Source organism: Selaginella moellendorffii, unplaced genomic scaffold (assembly GCF_000143415.4).
Source record: "Selaginella moellendorffii unplaced genomic scaffold, v1.0 SELMOscaffold_36, whole genome shotgun sequence".
In the NCBI taxonomy this organism is placed as follows: Eukaryota; Viridiplantae; Streptophyta; class Lycopodiopsida; order Selaginellales; family Selaginellaceae; genus Selaginella; species Selaginella moellendorffii.
Genome location: NW_003314297.1, coordinates 237,145 through 257,845, shown reverse-complemented (window position 1 = coordinate 257,845; position 20,701 = coordinate 237,145). Strand labels below are relative to the sequence as shown.

The 20,701-nt window shown below is 41.5% G+C and overlaps 3 protein-coding genes across 9 annotated transcripts; 1 reads left to right on the top strand and 2 right to left on the bottom strand.

The window, feature by feature from the left end:
- Window positions 1-7,866: 7,866 nt before the first annotated feature.
- Window positions 7,867-11,719, bottom strand: LOC112349176 (pentatricopeptide repeat-containing protein At3g12770-like). Of its 4 annotated transcripts, XM_024683079.1 has the most exons (7): window positions 11,606-11,719; window positions 11,412-11,555; window positions 11,276-11,347; window positions 8,329-11,224; window positions 8,259-8,278; window positions 8,056-8,193; window positions 7,867-7,998 (listed from the first exon to the last, which is right to left on the bottom strand). In XM_024683079.1, the coding sequence occupies exons 2-4, from the start codon at window positions 11,516-11,518 to the stop codon at window positions 8,332-8,334; spliced, it is 3,072 nt and encodes a 1,023-aa protein (XP_024538847.1). In that variant the 5' UTR covers window positions 11,519-11,555; window positions 11,606-11,719; the 3' UTR covers window positions 7,867-7,998; window positions 8,056-8,193; window positions 8,259-8,278; window positions 8,329-8,331. The 4 variants fall into 4 exon arrangements, with proteins under 4 accessions (XP_024538847.1, XP_024538846.1, XP_024538843.1 ...); XM_024683078.1 differs by having other exon boundaries at window positions 7,867-8,001; window positions 8,056-8,278; XM_024683075.1 differs by having other exon boundaries at window positions 8,056-8,278.
- A 33-nt stretch (window positions 11,720-11,752) lies between these two features.
- On the top strand, window positions 11,753-12,654 carry LOC9657823 (outer envelope pore protein 16-4, chloroplastic). Of its 2 annotated transcripts, XM_002978115.2 has the most exons (6): window positions 11,753-11,847; window positions 11,913-11,964; window positions 12,019-12,050; window positions 12,113-12,146; window positions 12,214-12,281; window positions 12,352-12,654. In XM_002978115.2, exons 1-6 carry the CDS (start codon window positions 11,782-11,784, stop codon window positions 12,502-12,504), a joined length of 405 nt encoding a protein of 134 aa, XP_002978161.1. In that variant the 5' UTR covers window positions 11,753-11,781; the 3' UTR covers window positions 12,505-12,654. The 2 variants fall into 2 exon arrangements, with proteins under 2 accessions (XP_002978161.1, XP_024538848.1); XM_024683080.1 differs by having other exon boundaries at window positions 11,913-12,050.
- Window positions 12,528-14,017, bottom strand: LOC9657822 (mitochondrial import inner membrane translocase subunit TIM23-2). 3 transcript variants are annotated; one of them, XR_002993303.1, is made up of 5 exons: window positions 13,342-14,017; window positions 12,933-13,276; window positions 12,791-12,879; window positions 12,654-12,744; window positions 12,528-12,584 (listed from the first exon to the last, which is right to left on the bottom strand). XR_002993303.1 is itself a non-coding variant. In XM_002977944.2 (2 exons), the coding sequence occupies exon 1, from the start codon at window positions 13,968-13,970 to the stop codon at window positions 13,377-13,379; it is 594 nt and encodes a 197-aa protein (XP_002977990.1). In that variant the 5' UTR covers window positions 13,971-14,017; the 3' UTR covers window positions 12,912-13,276; window positions 13,342-13,376. The 3 variants fall into 3 exon arrangements, 1 of the variants encoding a protein (XP_002977990.1); XR_002993304.1 differs by having other exon boundaries at window positions 12,791-12,876; XM_002977944.2 differs by lacking the exons at window positions 12,528-12,584; window positions 12,654-12,744; window positions 12,791-12,879 and having other exon boundaries at window positions 12,912-13,276.
- Between the last annotated feature and the right edge of the window lie 6,684 nt (window positions 14,018-20,701).

The window sequence follows — 20,701 nt, the reverse complement described above, 5'->3', positions numbered from 1 at the left end:
GTTCTTCACACTGGCTTTTGAAGTAACTCCTTACTAGATTGGAGCTCCTCCTCAAGCTGTGAGTTCTCGTCAGTCGCGTCAACCATGAAAGCTTGTGAGAATACAGGCTTGAGATGGTTAATAGCCAAACCTTGACTCTTTGACATTGAGATCTTCTAAACAAGCTGGCTTCCAAACACCATCGTCCTTGATCCACTGTCACATATAATGTTCTCTGACAAATATTTCAAGATCGATCTTACCATTTAAATCTGTGCAAAAGAAAAAAGAAGTTTTCCTTCTCTGCATCCAAGACATGGAATGCTTGCGGCCATCCGAAGAGCTCACCGGCCTCACTTTCTTGAATCCATGGCACTCCCGTCAGACATGCCCTAGAGTGAAGGAGCGAGTTTCCATCCAAGCCGTCCATTTGCTCTTTATTCTAATCTACTGGTGGGAGTGCAAATGACATTTGTGTACTTTTGTTTTGTCAAGAGCATTTAAAAACTTTTGTATTGACATGAGCTTGTGATGTTTATTTAAATTTATGAACTCTTTACCCAAGCATCCCTTTGATCTGTAGGATCTTTTCAGCGGGATTCAGTCCCTTTGGACAAGCATTAGAGCAATTGCGAATAGTGTGGCATCTTCCAATCTTCATCTCTCCACGGAGGGCCTCCACACGCTCTTTGGTAAAGTCATCGCGGCTATCAGCAATCATTCTAATAAACAGTAAACATTTGGAAAATTTTACTAGGAAAAAAATGGAATGGTACTTACTTATATGCTTGGAGCAGAATTGCTGGACCAGGGAATGTAGGTGTGTTCCACCAGTAGCTAGGGCAAGAAGTATTACAACAAGCACATAGGATACACTCCCACATCCCATCCAGTTTTGCTCTCTCTTCTTTGGTTTGCAAGAACTCTTTTTGCCCATCTTCCTTTTGTTTTTTGGTCTTCAACCATGGCTCAATGCTCTTGTATTGCTGATAAAAATAACTCATGTCCACCACCAGGTCCTTAATCACAAACATATGTGGCAGAGGCAACACCACAGTAGAAGCAATACCATCCTCATCCCTGTCAACTTTTGTTAAGCATGCCAGGCAGTTCTTACCATTGATGTTCATGGCGCAAGAGCCACATACACCTTTGCGACAAGAACGCCTAAACGTGATACTCGAATCATGCTTGTTCTTGATCTCAAACAAAACATCAAGCATCATAACGCAGTTGCTGGTGTCAACCTTGTACTCTTGGAGGCAGGGTGATTTGCCATCTTAGGGATTGTATCTGTACACTTGAAAGGACCGTAAACCGTTGCTTGTCAAGCGCTTGCTTCCTAAAACTCGTGAAAGCATCCTTGGTGAAAAGTCAAAAACCCAAAAGATTATTTGTAAGCTATTTGAGTATTTAGGTGTAGAATTTTTAACTATTTTATTGTAACTATACTCCAAGTATTCTTTTAAATTATAATTTAAAATTTTATTTATTTATTTGTCCAAATTTTTGGCATGTCATGAAGGGTGACCTTTAGTCATGCGCAAAAACTATCAACATATCAATTAATTTTAAATTTTTTATAGTAAGTTGTACAAAACAATTTGTGTTAATGTATAATATTTTTGAAAAAATTAAATATTTTAAATTTTAATCATATTAAATATTCACAGCATAGAGAGGTTAGTCCTAATTAATTAAGATAATATCATTTATAAGTATTATTAGCTGAAATAGATTTTTTATCTATAGGTTTTAGGTCGGAAAAGTAAAATTTATGTTTCTTGCTAATTCTATATATTATTAAATCTCATATAAATATTTTTAGAAAATTGGAAGAAAAATTCAATCACTTTATTTTTCTTCTTTCATATTTAAATAACAATATACCTTTTCATAGGCGCAGACCAATTTTCTTTATAATAATTTTTATGAATTTCAAAAATTGCATATCCAAATATATACCACTCTACTATTTCAGATTCTTCATAATCTTCATGTGATCCTTGCTCATAAGCATTGAATTTTCCATGTATTTCCCCTTTAAACTTTATATCACACCAAAATAAAGTATGTCCAATCCATCTTGTGTTAAATTCAAACATAAAATCTGATCTATTTTTAATAAATTGTATTCCTAAATCATCATCTTTTGATTTACAATGAAGCTCAAGTTCATCACCTACTCTGTTAAAAATAAATACTTGTACATGTGCACTAAAGCATAAATAAATACTTAAAAATATAAATATTACAACTAGATATTCTTTAAAAATCAGCATATCTTAGGTAAAGTTTTTAATTAAGAATAAAATATTAAATAATTAATTATAAATCATAAAGGATTATTTAAGAAAATTATTAAAAAATACCTTTTAGTACTCCACTTGTAACAATTCTATAAATTTAGGATAATTTTATAATAATTTTTATTTACCATGAAAATTCAATAATTTTTAAATTTTATTGTAAGTTTTTTAAAAATATAATCCACCAATGTTTTATGGCAGTATCCTTATATAAATGCAGCTATGCTATAGCAAAATTATTTATAGATTATTACATTAGCTTAAAATAAAAGGTGGAAATAATAATGTTTTAAATAATTTTATTCTATATTCTGTTAAATTAATAATATATAACTTTAGCAATAGTTATTTCATTTTTTTATTATCTAGTATATCTTTAAACCTAATGATGAAATAATCAATATTATTTCTTTTTTTTTTTTGTGGGGTCCAAGTGTACAATTACAATACCATATACTAATATTAGTATAGTGGGATTTTGGTAGCCATCTGATTGCTTTTAATATGGACCACTCGCTCTTGTATATAAGTTAGTATTTTTGGGCTAATTGATATACATATTTTCTATATTCATTTTCCATATTCCATGCACTCACATTTTGAGCAATGATAATAATCTATTGCACAAAACCTCATTTGTAAATGTAACTTTTATTAGCATCTTCAAATTACAGTGTTCAAGAATATTCTAAGAATATTTTTTAATTAAATATTTTAATTTGTAACCATAGACCTTTTCATATGTTTTATAGCTTTTTTCAAATCTAAAGTTCTTCATAAGAATCTAGAAATAAAAGCTGCAAGATAGATAGATTGGGAATAGATAGAGCTTTTTCTTCACTGCTACTTAGTATGCTACGTATACACCATGATATACATCCACTGGAATGCTGGATGCGGGCTATTCTAAGAAATAATTATTATAAACTTATTTATCTAAATTGTAACACCCATTTATGCTAACTATTGCACTAGCAAGAAGATGAGCTGGGTACCATTTCTCCACGATCGTCCTTCTTGATTAATTGTTTCGTCTTATCAAGCTCTACTGACTGAGGAGGTCTGTTCTTCAGGGAAGAGAAAAGAGTGATTTTTCTAAAATTTGTGGATGAACAAATCACTGACAGATACTCCCAATTCTCCTGGAGCAAAGAAAGATGGAATGGCTGATTCCTACTCGCCAACTAGATCACAACACTATATTGAACTGTTATCTTCATTCAATATGTTTTACGATATTTGAAGACAATCAAGCTGGAACCATAGCTTGACACCACCACAGGTTTGGAAGAAGTTTGTAGCAGTAAAACTTTTGGACCTTAAAAATGACCACTTAGCTTTCCAGGTGAACCATGAAAAACTTCACCTACTGCTGAAAGGGGTCACGCTTGAATCTCCTCTTGGTGGTATTCCTTCTTTTTTTATTGCTAACAAAGTAATATTTTGAAAGCCACTTTTTTTCCAAGGCATATATATATTGGCATGCATGCAAGTACGCCAAGCGTAGGAGCCTCCACGACGTCTGGCGAACTTTCCTCAGCATGCCCTGTCGAGACGTGGTGTTCTGGAACGTACTGATACTGGGATATCCTGAGGTGGCCTTGAATCTTTACGCACGAATGCGTGTGACGCGGATTCTGGGACTTTTCTTGCCGTGCTCAAGGCTTGCGGTAGCCTTGTGGCTCTGGAGACCGGGCATGCTCTTCACAGGGACGTTTATCGGCATGGACATGGTTCTGGCGACTTGCTTGTGGACTTCTACGCTAAGTGTGGGGGTGTGGCCGCTGCCCAACGGGTGTTCGACTCATTTTCTACGAGGAACATTGTCAACTGGAGCGCACTGATAACAGGCTACAGCCACCTGGGAGATGTGAAGCAAGTCCTGGATCATTTCCCGTGACATGGAGGACGGAGGAGTGCAGCCAAGTTCAGTTCCGTTCTCGCGGGCTTGCAGCCATGCGGGCCTGGTTGACGTCGCCAGGGACTACTTTCAAGCGATGAGCTTGAGGTATGGAATTCGTCCGGGCATCGATCACTACCACTGCTTGGTGGATGTACTCGGGAGAGGCAACCATATGGACGAAGCAGTGGCTGTGGTAAACACCATGCCTTTCGAAGCCAATGCCATGACTTGGAAGACGCTGCTGGCGGCATGCCGGAAGTGGAAGAACGTAGAGTTTGGGAGGCTTGCATTCGAGTTGCTGCTGGAGCTCGACGAGAAAGACGTGGCTGCCATACAATGTCACATATACCTGTGTGGCAAACTTAAGTGGCATGGCGATTTGTCATGTCATATTGATGTGGTATTCCCATACACCTTAAGCAATCAAATTGTAGTACGGAATGTTTTTGAACTCATGTGTTTGCAATAAAACCTTAATGTGCCATATGTCTTATTGCATATTGAGGCATCCAGGCTGCCTGAGTTGCCATCTTGGGGATTGTATCTGTATACCTGAAAGGATTCCTAAAACTCAAGCTATTTAAGCTTGCGTCTCAAGCTCTAATGGCAAGCATCTCACTACATTTTGCAGGGGTTTGAGTTTGGAAAAGATTCTAAATTATTAATTACTTAGGTGTAGTAAATTTTTTAATTTATACCACACTTTGTTATGAAGTGTTAAACCAAAATGTTAATTTGTAGTTTACTTATTTATTTCTATAATATAAAAAATGTTAAGATAAATAAATGATAATAATAATGATAATTTTTAAGTTTACAATTTAAACATTTTTTTTTTTTTCAAACTTCCATTGGTCTTGAGCTAATAATTTGGACCCCCATTCTTCTGGATCTCTCTAGTTTGTGTCCATCAATATTTTGCCTTGAAATCTTTGACAAGAAAAATACCTTTGAAATAAGAGTGCTCCATCTTCTTTGGTTGTGATATAGTAAACCAACTCTATGCATAGAGGTTGAGAAGCTAACAACAACCATCTTCACAACAAGTGTTCTGTGTTTCATTGGTCTTCAAGAATGCCATGAGAGACCTGATAAAGCATTGGCCACTACAAGTTGTTGGAAATGAGAATAGCGATGGCAACAAGAAGATGAGCCTCTTGAGCTAAGATCTAGCGGTTGGAGGGATGTCAGGGCAGATCTTGACGCCCTCCAACCCTCTTGACGCCCTGACATGTGTTGATGCGTGCTCTCAGACATAGCAGTTTTTTTTTGCATAAGTTTGTAGACTTTAAAAAAGTTTTTAGCTTGCACTCTTTCTTGCAGTTCTATAGCAGTTCTTGATTATGGCTATAGATGGTGAGATCCAAGTGCGTCATTCTGAGCCAGCCAGGCGAGGTCCAGGTCGTGGGGGGTAAGTTTTACGTACCGTTTTCCCTGGAGGAATTGTGACTGTGTAAGACATCTAGTACGTGACTTCCTTGTCAACTATGTAGGTGGTGATAGTCATTGTATTCGGTTTCATCGTTGACGGCCTTGCCAAGAATAGCTTTCTAGGGTAGGAGAAATCACAAAATCTCAATCCACACAGGGCATTTTCTATGGAGTAAGTGCTCCATACCGTCCAGTATATAAGATATAAAGAAAAACAGCTAGTTAGAGAACTCTCTCACCGTTGACTGTTCTTTGCTATAATGTCTACTGCCAACTTCTAGTAGCTCCATAGATGGTGCTTGCTATAGCAGCCCCATGCGGGAGTTGTGGTTCCAGACAAATCAAGAAGAGCATATCAGTTAAGCTTTGTTGGCCAATCTAAATAGTTGCAATTAGCTCATATTTCTAGAACTGTGGGGCATTCAACCTACAAACTTTATAACTTAATTTACTATACAACTTGAGTTGAAGAACTTCACCTCTACACCTAATGCCTCTTAGACCATAGCCAAGATTAGGAATCTTGAGCTGGGAATATCTCTAGAATCATACCGCCAACAACTTATCATAGAAAGAATAATCCAAGATTCCCTAGTTTTATCCTTAACTACAGAATTGCTAGGAAATCTTTGAGCAAATATGCACCTAAGTCAAACATATGTTATAGTTAGCCACTGTGCCATCTTCCAATGTTAAAGTGTAGTGCACTTGAGATAATTTTATACCTTGGCAATTGATTTGCTAGTTCTAACAAGTATGCCACACTTTTCAAGCCCCGATATGCAGATCCTTGTTGATCTTGAACTATAGCTTGTGTTGTAGTGAGAAATGGTACCACTCCTCTCTTTATTGTTCTTGGATTGGTCTTAGCTGCCACTCACATTTGCATTGTTGAAACCTGAAGCTGCTTTAGGATGGGTATCACACCTTAGCATGGCTGTCCCTTGCATTGACTAGGCCATTTCTAATTACATTCATTCAGGCACAAGATCATCCTTTCCATAACTTGGTACCAATCACAATTACGCAATATCTTTAACTTTTCTTATGTAACCTCCTCCAGTTTGAGTGTCTGGAGGGTACCTGTATTGTGGAAGATCAAGATTAGTAATGCAATCTTGGCTAGGTCTGTCTCTTTATTTAAAAAAAAAAAGAGGCTAAAAATCAAAACTAGAGGAGACTTGTACTGTTTGATGCTCACTAGCCAATGTACTGAGGTATATGTCCGGGCCACACATCAAAAGTGACGTCCAAAAATGGGTTTTAAAACCTGATTGCTTTCCTTTGCCTCATGGATCTCATCATCTGGTCCAATCACAATCATCCTGTCCTTAGAATTAGACAACAGATCAGCTACCCCACAAGCTTTACCTGTGCAGAGTCAGTAATGTCCTCATATGCCGCCATATTGTGTTCCAGCATTCTTGCCATGAAATCTTCCTACAGGTGAGGGACGAGTCAAAAACCAAAGCACAAACTCAATGGGAAGCTATTCAATACCTGTTTATGTGGCCAGAAACGTGGTGGAGAAACTCCTTGCAACTTTAGTGTTTGGTGTTGGGTGTAGGTTCATTTTCAATCAAATCCAAGACCAAGCTGCAAATCACTTCTGATGTGCAGCCTAGACATGTACATGAGTACATTGGCTAGTGAGCATCAGCAGTGCAAGTCTTGGTGTCATTTTGATTTCTAGCCTCATTTTGTTTTTTTACTAGCTGAGATTGTCCACAATACAGGTGACATAAGAAAAATTCAAGATATTGTGCAATCGTGATTGGTACTGGGTTACCAGACAGATGATCTTATGCCCTGGATGAATGTAACCAGAAATGGTCTAGTTCATCTATTTAACCAATGCATAATGATCACCATTCAAACAATCAAATTTCCTAGCTAAGTTCTCCAATTTCAAGAAGGAACTGTGTTCTTGTTGCTCTTCTTATATCTGAAGACGTATTTGTGGCAGGATCATACTTCTGGTGGATTTAGTGTTTCTCCAAACATTTGGACATCAAGACTCCAATCATAAGTACTACCTTTATATGCCTAAAGAAGCTAGTGTCTTCATTTTTCTGATTTAATTACATATGCCATGGGAAGCTCTACATGTAGCTGGGAATGCCCACACGACCATGTGATTACATGGACAATTGAGGAAGTGCAAAACTGGTTGGAGCTTATCAGCCTCTGAAGGGTTCAGGAGATGTGATTCAAGCTTTGGAGGTTGTCAAGCATTGTTTGGAGTTTAGTAACTTATTTTTGATCATTATAGAAGAGTAGTCGTGCATCAGTTGTTACTTCTCCCACCGAGGACCATTTGTCTCGAGCAAATGACTGCAAGCAATGGGCCTCGAGTCCAGAAATGATCTCGTCAACCTGCTTGGTAAATGAAAACTCTGCCAAGTCAGAAAATCATGACTTGTTGACGCATACCATTTGGTAGGACGCGTTGCTGAGCTCCACAACGCCTGTCCAAAGAGGTTATTTTGTGTGACAACAGGAGCTGACACAGGACGCATCCACTCGGCCGCTTGTCCACTCCTAAACAAAGCTTCCTTCACTTCGTCACATCTATGAGCAAGATGCCCAACGTCAACCTGAAATCAAAGAGCGATGGAAGAGAGGTTCGACTTAACTGATCTTGTTCCCAACAGCCCTGTATTAAAACGAGTTGAAAAGCAAGAAAAAAAAACCAATGAAGCATACCTGTTACCAGTAGTCACCACAGCAACAGGTCCCATCCTTGAAAACGTGAAACCGGCTTGCATCCCGGCATATAATGGTTCTCTTCTCCAGCATTGAGATAGCTGCTGCGACTTTGTGGCAGCCATCGCAGAGCAGAGAGTTCTTCACGATACGTATGGCTGTCCCCGGCATCGTGTTCAGCAACGCACAACCAATGGCCATTCGCTCGCTGTGACAACAGAGACGCTTGTTTCCACCTTCCTCCTCCATTTCCACCGCAAAGTCGCCGAGCTTCTTGAGTATCTCTTGAGACTGCGGATGTCTGGCATCGTTTCCAGCTTCAAACGAGTGAACCGTGCCAGTATCTTCAGTCCACCAGCTCCGCTCGGCCACCGAGTTCTCGTCTCGAGCACCCGCCTTCATCGTCTCGACATGCTGCTGTTCTTCCACCATGCCCCGGCTCCCATATATGTTGGCCATCAAGACGTAGGCAACCACGTCTTTCTCGTCGAGCTCCAGCAGCGACTCGAATGCAAGCCTCCCAAACTCTACGTTCTTCCACTTCCGGCATGCTCCCAGCAGCGTCTTCCAAGTCATGGCGTTGGCTTCGAAAGGCATGGTGTTTACCACAGCCACTGCTTCGTCCAAATGGTTGGCTCTCCCGAGCACATCCACCAAGCAGTGGTAGTGATCGATGCCCGGACGAATCCCATACTTGAAGCTCATCGCTTGGAAGTAGTCCCTGGCGACGTCAACCAGGCCCGCATGGCTGCAAGCCGCGAGCACGGAAGTGAGCGTCACAGCATTTGGCTGCACTCCTTCGTCCTCCATATCACGGAAGTGATCCAGGACTTGCTTCACATCTCCCTGGTGGCTGTAGCCTGTTATCAGTGCGCTCCAGCTGACGATGTTCGTCGTAGAAAACGAGTCGAACACCCGTTGAGCAGCTGCCACACCCCCACACTTGGCGTAGAAGTCCACCAAGCAAGTAGCCAGAACCATGTCATCTTCGAGTCCATGCCGATAAACGTCCCTGTGAAGAGCCTGCCCGGTCTCCAGAGCCACAAGGCTTGCGCAAGCCTTGAGCACCGCAAGAAAAGTCCCAGAGTCCGCCTCACAGCCTTTCTCCTCGTCTCGCATTCGTGCGAAGAGCTTCAAGGCCACCTCCGGCTGCTCGCTCTCGGCGTATCCCAGTATCAGTACGTTCCAGGACACCACGTCTCGACGGGGCATGCCGTGGAACACCCGCCAAGCGTCATCCAGGCTCCCACACTTGGCGTACATGTTCACCAGCGAGCATCCAACGAACTTGTCAAGCTCGCAGCCAAGCTCGGCAGCCTTGGAATGGATTTTCATGCCGATGTCCAAGGCCTCCAGCTTCACTGGCCTTCCAAACAGCTGCTTGGCTTCCTCCTTGGCCGCCAGACTGATGCAGGCGTTGAGCGCACCGATGAAAGTCCGGGAGTTCGGTTTGCAGCCTGGAAACTGCGGCATGGCCTCGAACAGCTCCAAAGCTAGCCTCTCTTCACCACTCTCGGCGTAGCCATGGATCAAAGAGTTGCACGAGACAACACACCGCCTTGGCATGCTACTGAATGCCTTGTGTGCCTCCACCAAGCTCCCACACTTGGCGTACATGTCTACCAGAGTGCTGCCCAGGAAGAGGTCCGAGTCGCAGCCGTGCTCCACAGCCTGAGAGTGAATGGCAGCTCCCATTTCCAGTGCCTTCACTCGAACCAGCCTTCCATCAACCGGCGTGGCCTCCTCTTTCCGTGCCAGGCGGCTGCAAGCTTTCAGTGCCGTCAAGAAGCTCCTGCGGTTCGGTCGTCCCATTCGACAGAAAACTTCCAGAGCGAGTTCCTCTTCCCCGTTGTCTACGAACCCGGCCATTAGCGCGTTCCACGACACCACGTCGCGGAGAGGCATGGATTCGAAGACTCTGAAGGCCTCCACCAGGTTCCCGCACTTCGCGTACATGTTGAGGAGCGAGCATGCAACGTGAGAGTCCAAGTCCCGCCCCGTCTCTACAGCTTTCAAATGGATCGCTCTTCCTTTCTCGAGAGCCGCCACCTTGAGAAGCCGGCCATCAACTTGCTGGAACTCTTCCTTGGCTGCCAGAGCTGTGCACGCGTTGAGAGCAGCAGTGAAAATCCCAGCAGCAATAGAACCTCTGAACTGGAGAAGCTTGCATATTTCCAAGGCCAGCTCTTCTTCTCCGTTGTCAGCATAGCCGAGCATCAGCGCCGTGCAAGAGAATGCGTCGTGATGACGCATCCTGTCGAAGATCATACGAGCGTCCAGCAAGCTCCCACACTTCGCATACATGTTGATGAGCGAGCTCGTCAAGAACACGTTGGAATCGCAGCCAGCCTTCAAAGCTTGATAGTGCACGGAGAGCCCCCGTTCCAGAGACCCGATCTTCACCATCTTTCCTCCATCAACCTGTCGCCCCTCTTCTTTCCTCGCTAAACCAGTGCAAGCGTTCGAAGCAGCGAGAAAAGTCCGAGCGTTCGCTGAACAACTGCCTTGAGTTTGCATCTGTGAGAAGAGCTCCAGCGCCACCTCTTCTTCCCCATTCTCTGCGAAGCCTTGTATCAATGCGGTCCATGACACGACGTCGTGGTGTCGGAGCCTGTCAAAGACCAGTCGAGCGTCCAGCATGCTGCCACACTTCGCGTACACATCGATCAGAGTGCTGGCGGCAAATCTGTCCAAGTCGAACCCGTTCCTCAGACCATCAGCATGAGCAGCCATGGCTTTCTCCAAAGAGTTTACTTTCACCAAGATCCCACCGACGTCCCTGCATTCTTCCTTGCTTGCCAGACTTGCACAATCCTTGAAAGAGGTGAGAAGAGATCGAGAGTCCAAGTATGTAAGCACATCCCGTGCCGCCTCGTCTTTGGCATTCGCGGAGTAGCTGCCAGGAAAATCTTTCAAAAACACTTCGAGCTTGACGAGCGAAACTTACGTGTTTGTCTCGCAAACTTGGTTTTCGCAAGTGCCTGTCCCTGGAGATTGCGAGACCTCCTCGATGCCATAGCTGCCAAGAGAAGAATGGCTTTAGACTTGACGAGAAGATCAGCTAGAACGAAGGAAAAACTTACGCATTCGTCGCGCAGGAGTGATTTTCGCGGTTTCTTGTCCCTGGAAGTAGCGAAAATCGCATCAAAACACTGCAGTGTGCTGGCCGATTCCCGGAACAAGCACGCATCGTTGTCCATGCTGCTAGTCCAACAAATTTTCAGCAGCTGGAACACAAAACTCCGTGAGCAAATGCTCCAGGAGCATAGAATCCCACCTTAACCTCGTCCCAAACTCTCCTGGATCATCCAATCGAGCTGGAAATACCGCGAGCGAATCCCCGCGACGCGATCAATCCCCAGGAAGATTCAGGAGCAATGCGGCATCACGGCGCTCCCTGGACGAAATATCGAGCAAAGCAAACCCTAAAGAACCTAGAAGAGAAGAGATTTCATGACCGCTATTGATCAGCCTCCATGCTCGTCGCGCACCGTGGACGCGTTCCTCCGGATGGGAATGGTAATCTCCTCCTTCTCGCCTTGCCCCTCCTCCTCCTCTCATGGTAATCGCGCTTGCTTCTCCAGGCCGGCTTCTCGTGGGGATTGTTCGTGGGATCATACGACGCTGGCAAGAAAGGTATTGGCAGGAATCTCTCCATCTCCATCGATCATCCTTCTCTTCGTTTGGCAGGACTGTCCGGATTGGCGAACGCGTCCTATGTGGTACTTAAAAAAAATTCCATCCTACATTGTTCTTCCATGACTTCTTCTTTGCTCGATCGCAGGCCAAAGCTATCGCCAACAACAGCGTGAAATGGGGTGAGCAAGTCCATCTCACCATTTCTTCTCGAGTGATTTGGAAGAACTTTTCTCTGTGTTCTTCCAGGACTTTGCGGAGGACTCTACGTGAGTCTCAACTGTGGCTTTGAGGTCCTGAGAACGAAGAGAGATTGGGTACGTAGTTGTAGTTCTTCCCAAAACCATGGATCTTATGAAAAAATCGTCTTTTTCTTCCTTTTCCCAGATAAATGGTACACTCGCTGGAGCATTGACAGGAGCAGCGGTGGGATCCAAAAAGATTGGAATTATCAAGACTGCTCTCGCGGCATCGGTCATCTGTTCTACTCTCGAGATGATGAAACCAGCTGAGTATCCTCCCACAAGAATCATCAAGTAGGAGATCTTCTTCTTTTTTTTCTCGCGATCCAGCCTCACAATTTGGGCTGCCTGCTACTTTCCTTCTGATAGAGCTCCGATCTGCCAAAAAAAAGTGCTCTTTTGCTATGTTCTATGGTGGAAAAGAAGGGAAGAACACCGCTCACTCACATCACATAGCCTCCGTGCACGAACGCCATCCCGAGCGCTACCGCAAACACTCGATCTCGCACCTCGGGATTCTTCCGGAACGCGAGCCTTACTGCGAAAAGTGATGATAAATCCCTGGCGAGAAAGAAATCGCTTACTGAGCGGCAGGATTGGAGCGTAGATCAGTGGAACGATGTACTTGAATTCCGGCTGCCGCCCTTGCTGCTGCCGGATGCTGCTAGTGCTGCTGCGCGCTCACAAAGTCACTCTCGGCCAAGGATGCGTTCTAGATTTGCTCACCTCGCAGTCGCCATTGCGAGAAAAAGAAGGTACTTTCTTTTAGGGTTCTAGCACTCAAAGATTTAGGGTTCTAGCACTCAAGATTTGGGGTTTAGGGGTTTGGTTTTAGATTTTTGTGGAGATTGTGGCTCAGACTCATGATTCTTTCCATTTCAGAGGCGATCAAGCCTCATCTTCGGGAAAATTTGGTCATCACAGCCACCGCGGACTCGAGAATCTCAAGCATTCTACTAAATTTCGACAAATTCCTGACAAAAAAGCCCTCTCAATCCCTCTTCTAGCTGTAGTAACTTTTGATCGATCGATCGACTGATCCCGCCCCGCCCATATAATGATCGCAAGAACTGCGAGAAAGAAAGAAAAGAGGCCACAGAGATCAAAACTCCCAGCTTGGAAGAAAGACACTTACCGAGTGATAGATAGTCTTGTTCTTCAAGCGCTGCTCTAGAGTGGAAGATATCTCTTTGCCGCTTGCTTTCCCACGACCATCCCCCCCGCCGCCATGGCTCCCAGAGCGCCAGCGATGGCGGCGGTCCTAGGCCCGGCGGCGGCCTTGTAGAAGGCGCCAGTGGCGAGCCCCGCCGCCACGGAATTGAGGAGATCATCGCTCTTGCGGAGGTACCAGGCGCCGCTCTCCATTCCCGCGTACATTAGTCCCACGATCCCAATCTTGTTGCCCATCATCCTCCCCGTGTGGCCCGACGAGTTGAGCAGCCGATTGACGCGTAGCTTGGCGGTGTCGCCGCTCTCGATCTGCCGGACGCCGTCCACCAGGCCCTTGGCGCCGCCCGCCACCGCGCCGCCCAGGTAGCCACAGCCCGTGTAATACTGGATGTTCTCGCCCAGGGATCGCCGCTGGAACGTCGCCTCCTCCGAAAAGAGGAACTCCGGGGTGGTGGGGAGCTTGTACAGGTGTTGATCCATGGCACCAAAGAGCTCACTGTAGGGGCTGTAGTAGAGCTGCCCATCGGCGTCGGCTTTGAAGCCCTTTCTCTCCGGGAATGCGGGGGAGGAGGAGGAGGAAGAGGTGGACGCCATAGCCAAGCACCAAGAACCGCAGCGCCCTCCTTTCTCTCTGCCCAACTGTTGCCCTAACCCTAGGGGTTTGGCTAAAACCCTCGCTAGCGGCTTTCTGCCATCGAGCCGTCCACGTGGACGGAGATCCAGTCCAATGTGACAGGAGCTTTTCCTTTGGTCAAGAGAAAAAAAAATTCCTTTGAGAGGAAAAACTTTTTCTGTGATTTTCAAAACGAAAGGTAATAAAGGTAATATCGGCACTTTACAATAAAATTTGATATTTGTCCTTGGTTTGCAAGCATCTCAAACAAGATAGTTTCTTGTGGCTCAACTGCGACCAAGAGGGAGAACCCATCTTCTTTATAAGTTCTTATCACTGTGGAGAATGTTTAACAAGTCATGAAGAAACGATCAAGACCGATTTAAGTAAAGGCAGTCTGATAGAGCCAAATAAAAACAAGGTGCTAGCAGCAGGAGATTGATTTATTAAAACGTTAAGAGTAACATTCTCTCTTTCTCTCTCTCTATCTCATGCCAAAATAACCCACTTGGTTAGCCCTTCACCCAAACTTGATACCCCTTTTTTATTATCAGAACATTTCTTTTGAAAAATTTAGCGATTCTATGACACCTCTTAAAAAGTACAAATGCCGTCAAAATCAATGCATTTTGATTTTCTTCACTAAAATAAAATAAAATAGCAATATAATAAACTAATGAAGTCTCTTTTTGAGCTCATGCTTGAAGATCCAGTGCTGCCCCATGAAACTCTCATCTTTGGCCATCTTGCGAATAGCTTCATCCCAGGCACAAAGAACATGGTACCGGTTCCGGAGGCAGCAACACCATTCAGCAGCATCAAGCAGCAGTACAGTAGTCCCTGTACGCAGTCTTTCAAGTACCGAGGCTCCAGAAAGAACAGCGCAGTCTGGCGACAGGCTCCAATCTTTTATCGGCGGAAGCGAGACTGTGACGAGAGCCTTTGCTACAGCTTCCATGAGGGGATCCAGCCCCGAGCCGCAGGGCAGCCCCCAGTCGATGAGGCGGTACACACCACCTTTGCAGCATATGTTCCCGGGGGTGATATCGTTGTGGCAAATGCCGTGCACGTTGTAGACCTGGACGAGCGTCGTGTAGAGCTGCTTGCTCATTTGGCGGACCTCTTCTCCAGAGACAAGAGGCCTTTCCGCTAGCGCGACACCCGCATCTCGAATGAGCATGGCCGGTCTCCCAATTACCTCCAGGAAAGGCTGCCAGTTCCTCGTCTTGCAGCAGGGAGTGACAGAACATGTCACGCTCAACCTGGAACCAAAACTCCCACGTCCACTTGGATGACATGAGCACCATTTCCACTTGCCTGTCGTCCCTGTTTGGCCCCAGCTTCTCCTACTGGGTTACAATCCAGATCCGGATTTCAGGAGCACTGTCAGGGGCTTTACCTTTACCGGACTTGAGGTACTCGGTGTTTGACATCCCCAAGGGTGCTATCTTCCCGCGACAGTGCCTGATCAAGGACAACCAGCCGGCGGTTGAACAAGCGGACAACCACCACTGCTCGCCATTCATCGTCACCGAGACTACAGTTGACATAGCCGACGCACGAGCGACCCGGTTTACCATCACCGCCTCCACTGCCGCTGCTGCATTCGCGTGGACCGACATCTCCAAACGTTCGCTACCAATCCTGTATCCGCCAGTAGCTCTCACTTTGACTTGCTGCCCTTCACGCCACAGACGCATGCTTTGCTCCTCAGCCCTCGCTGGTACGCCTCGTTGGCGCAGTGCCACACAATGCTTTTCATGCCCTCTCCCCACGCGTCAACTGGGTAGTGCTTCAGCAACGGCCAAGATTCGTATCTCTGCTGGAAATACTGATTTGCCAGGCGCACCAGCTCTCCCTGTAGCTTGCGACCCACGCTCTTATTTGACTTGCCTTCTGCAGGCATTCTTGGAGAATCATTCACAAAGATGTGGCCATCAGGGAACTGTCGATTGGTTGCGCGGGCCATTTCCGCAATGGAGTAAGTCACTTGCTTCTGCATGCCCAAACAACCTTCATAGCCTCCGCCACCAGGTGCATGAAAGCCTCGCATTGTTCCTTAACTGTATCCCAGTCCTGCTCCTCGTCAACCATGCACACCTCCAGCCTGAGGTTTTCGATAGCCTGAAGGATATTCGTCTCCGTGGGGTCCGTTACAAATCGACCCCAGAAACCTTTGAGAGGACCTGCAATATCCAACTCACAGCTGTTCCACCTTACTAGGTCCGAAGTCTCTCTCCCAAGAGCATAGTCGCTTCCTTGAAATAGAGCGCGCTCAAACCAAGAGGAAATTATATCATTAACTCCCAAGAGCGGGATTCAACAGTTCCAGCAATTTCACGCGGGCATGCAGCTCACCTTCCAAAGCCTCCCGTTTCCACTTTCGTCTGTAGGAAAGCATGAGCCTGAAGAAACCCACCAGTTCTGTATCTCTCTCTATGGCCACCTCACTTAAATCCTCCTCGCCTGCAATCTTCATTTCCTCCCGAATCTCACTTAGTTCCTCAGTGGGAAGTGGTGGTGAACAGACAGCAGCTTGGATAACTAGCCCCTCGGCAGACGCCAAATAAAACACAATCAATCTTACACAGCATCCAACTGTCAGTCATAATTTTTAATAGAGGTTACAATCTGAGCTGTTAAATCCGGCCAACACTACCATTGGGTCAAAGCCCAAAAGCTTGACCACTAAGTTCCACTGACCTTTGGGATTTTTTCACAGTTGGATGTAATTAATAATGTCCATGCCATCACATTGCAAAACAATGATCCAGCTACAATGGCTCAAGATAAATCCAATGATAGCTAAAATAAAAAACTTGTGTATTAATTTTAATGAGCATATCTATTTTTTTGTGAATGCTTGAAAAGATAAGATAAGTTGATAAGAGTCTGAATATTTTTGGTGAATTTGCATTTATAACAATAAATTTCTGTTTAAATTTATTTTGTCAGGCTTTCTCTCCAATCATAGAAAGTAGCACAAGTGCTCTGATTTCATAACCACTGCAACCAAAAGTACCATGGAGGGAGCACATGAATATGTTCAATTACATTATTTCAAATATTGATGATTTACTGCTTAAGCAAACCTATAGTGGATATACTTAGAATATATTTAAATATTCTAGGATATTCTACCATCTAACAGATTTAAATTAATCTTGTATTTATAATTTATAAACTTTCTTAAACCCTTTCTAGTATATTCTTTTTGATTCTATCATCTAATGGTTGATATGAAATAAGATTAATCTTGTGTTTATAAATTACAAACATACATATTATTATAAATTTTATTTGATCAAATGAATTAATAAGTAAAAATAAAACTACTATTAAGAAAACCAAGCATTGCTACATGCAATGTGTAGAAATAATTTTTTTTATCATAGATAGTAAATTAAACATATTACATTATAAGTTTTCTTTTTTATGTTTTGATTGAAATTTAATGATAATAAATGTGTATAAACATTTTAAAAATATTATTTACAAGAGTGAGAATTATACACATCAAGAAATATCTAATAAACCTCCTAAACTTTCATGATTTTTATAATTTCACTTTATAATAAAAAATCATTTAATATAATAGTGCTCTTATATCCATAGCTGCTAATTTTGAAACTTTAAAAAGTCAATATCCTTATTGCTTTAAAAGACAGAAAAATAAATGTAACACTTGTGGTTGCAGAAAACAAGAACTTCCAAGGTATGTTTAATTGGATGAGTCATCTCCTCTTAGCTCTATTCCTTCTCACAAATCTTCAATCCATTTTTAGTTTATAATATGGTAGTGTTATTTTGATAAAATTTTTGGGTTATAATGTTTTTCTTCATGCCGCATCATCATGGATTTTACTAAGGTTTTCACCATTCTGAAGTGGCAATACCTAATTTTTGTTTGTGATGTGCAATACTTTCTTGGATTTTAAATTTATATTAGTGCTTTATTTTAGATTTCTCCAAAATTACTCTTCCTCTAATGTATTTATGACACCATCTTCCTCTTAGAGTAAAATATAGCATATGTGCTTTTGGAAAACAAGAATTTTTAATTGAATTAAGGTATATTTAACTAAACAAGTCATCTCCTTTTCCTCATCTTTGGCGTTATTCCTTCTTTATGAATCTCAAAGCCTTTGTATATTACTACCCATTTTTAGCCTATAATATAGTCTTTTTACAAACTTGGCAAAATGTTATTTTAATCAAGATTTGATAAAGTTTTTAGGTTATATTATTTCCTCATACCAAGGTTTCTACCATTTTTAACTGGTGATACCCAACTTTTATTCATAATATCCAATATTTCTTGGGATTTTATTCTAAGTAACCAAAGAGAATAATTTAACTTGATAAATGATCCAATAGGGTTCAGGGAATTGTCTATTAATAAAAATGCACATCCTTTTCTAATTAATTGAAGGTTTTGGGATACTTAAGGTTAATAATTTTTGGGTTTGAATAGTGGGTAACATTTTAGAAAGTCAAAACATAGTAGCTTATATTTAGTATCAAAGTAGGTTTTAGGTCCGACTCTATTGGTTGGATAGGGGAATTATGCTATTTATTGAAATTGATATTTGGTAAATATAAAAAGAAAGGGTCCATAAATAAAAAATTTCTAATCAATTAAAGATTTTGGGATCAATGAAATTAAAGGTTTGAATAATACTAGGCTAAAGTAAATTATATGTTGAGATTGACTCAAGTTCGACTCTATTGGTTGGCTAGGCCACATGTTAAAATTAACATTTAGCAAGTATATTTTGCTAATTAGGTTTAACCCAAAGGATAGGATATCAAGAGAATGGGGCTCTTATAAGAGTTATGGCTCCTAAATTCCATTTATGAGGAGGATTTAAACAACTAAAGAGAATGATTTAAGAAACAATTCAATAGAGTTTAAATATAAAGGGAAATGTTTTATAAATAAAAGTGCACTCCATTTTCTAATTGGTTAAATATCTTGGAGTACTTAAGGTTAAATGTTCTTAGGGTTTAAATAATATACTAAGATGCGTAACATCTCGAGAAGTCCAAATTTAAAATTTTATATTTTAGTATTTTATTCAAAATTTCTCCAAAATCGTTCTTTCTTATACCTAATTGTGATACCATCTCCCATTTGGTCTGACTAAGTAGAACTGATTAGGAGGAAGTCAAATATAAAGTATAGCTTTTGATGTGGTATTAATTTCAATCATTCAGAAACTCATGTTTTTCCAAAATTTTACCACTTCTATTTACCTTTATCTTCACATTTTTTTCCGCATTTAGTGTTTACACAATTGCCCATCCATCCAATAGTTCTTTCCCTTTGGGATCATGGTTTAACTTGAAGTTCAATTTCTTTTTATAGCATATGTGATTATAGGATGAGATTTGAATATATTATCATTATAGATATGTAAATTTTTAAATTTGAACTTTCCAAGAGGTTATATAGCACAATACTATTCAAACCTAAATATCCTAAAACCTTTAACCAATTTCAAAAGATGTTATTTGTTCATAAACCTTTTCCCTATATATTTAAAACTTTACAGATTATTTTTTAATTTATTCTCTTTAGTTATTTATAAGATCCTTAGAACCTTTAGGGATAAATGAGGATAAAATAGCCATTAATAACTATTTCATTAAACAATTATTCCATTTTTAGTTAGCTTAAGAGGAAAGATAAAATGTGTTATATGTGGTATCAAAAGAAATAGCATGAGTTAGATTCCCATTGATTAATATCTACTTAAATACAATATACTCATAAGTAAAGTATCTAAATTACCTTTGGAGTTATGATATAGATTTAAGTTTTTTATTTATCTCTTTTTTCCTTTTATTATTGTTTTAAAGATTTTTCTTTATTTTTCTCAGCTTACCTTTTATTTTCTTTTTTGATTCAAGATTTAGTTTGATTAAAGAGTTTCTTACTAGGTCTTTTACAATTTTTTCAAACTTATACCTTTATTCTTTTTTATTTTTTTAATCTTTAGCTATGACTTTGAAACTTTGAGAATCATCTTTGGAACTATGATCTAGATTACGTATCTTCCTTGGCCATTTTTTTCCTTGTTTCTTTAGTTCTTCCTGTAATTTTGTTTTGTTTGCCCTTTATTTTCTTCTTAGATTCAAGATCTAAATTGATTAAAGAGTATTTTAAAAGGGTTTTTTTATTTCTTCAAATTACAGTTTATCCTTTTGAATTTTGAATTTTTTTCCTCACTTTTTAATTATGAATTTATGCAGCTGTAAATTATGGGTTATTAGTGCACAAAGGGTGACTTAATCCACTCATAATCACCTGTTACAAAATTCATTCAAGATTGAAATGATATTCTAGTGGGGGTATATGCATTTTTGCCTCACTAGTTTAGGGCATTAATTCACTATGTAGTTTTGAGCATTGCTGTAAATGTGATTATGAGTATAAAAAATTACTTGTTAATGAGTCTTTTCATACCACTATAGTAAAAAGTTAATATTATTAAACCTTGATAAAAATATAAATGTTTTATCTTGTATATCACCTAGGCAAAGCAAAAAAAGAAAGTTTACATGAAGTGGAGTTATGCCTAAAATTAGACATCTAAAGAAAAAAGAATTGTCCTAGGCAACATTCGTCATAAAAAAGTATAAAGCAATTAGAAATGGTTATAAAATTATATAATATATAGATATGTTGGAAAACAACCCACTCACTATT

What these genes read in the sequence shown, in the direction of transcription:
- LOC9657823 (XM_024683080.1), top strand. Translation starts at nt 11,782, where the DNA reads ATGACCGCTATTGATCAGCCTCCATGCTCGTCGCGCACCGTGGACGCG. An exon ending in CGTTCCTCCGGATGGGAATG is followed by an intron (nt 11,848 to 11,912) that starts GTAATCTCCTCC and finishes TTGCTTCTCCAG; the next exon opens with GCCGGCTTCTCGTGGGGATT. An exon ending in CAACAACAGCGTGAAATGGG is followed by an intron (nt 12,147 to 12,213) that starts GTGAGCAAGTCC and finishes GTGTTCTTCCAG; the next exon opens with GACTTTGCGGAGGACTCTAC.
- LOC9657822 (XM_002977944.2), bottom strand. Translation starts at nt 13,970, where the DNA reads ATGGCGTCCACCTCTTCCTCCTCCTCCTCCCCCGCATTCCCGGAGAGA.
- LOC112349176 (XM_024683078.1), bottom strand. Translation starts at nt 11,518, where the DNA reads ATGCGTGCTTGTTCCGGGAATCGGCCAGCACACTGCAGTGTTTTGATG. An exon ending in CACTCCTGCGCGACGAATGC is followed by an intron (nt 11,348 to 11,411) that starts GTAAGTTTTTCC and finishes TTCTCTTGGCAG; the next exon opens with CTATGGCATCGAGGAGGTCT. An exon ending in CAAGTTTGCGAGACAAACAC is followed by an intron (nt 11,225 to 11,275) that starts GTAAGTTTCGCT and finishes TTTTCCTGGCAG; the next exon opens with CTACTCCGCGAATGCCAAAG.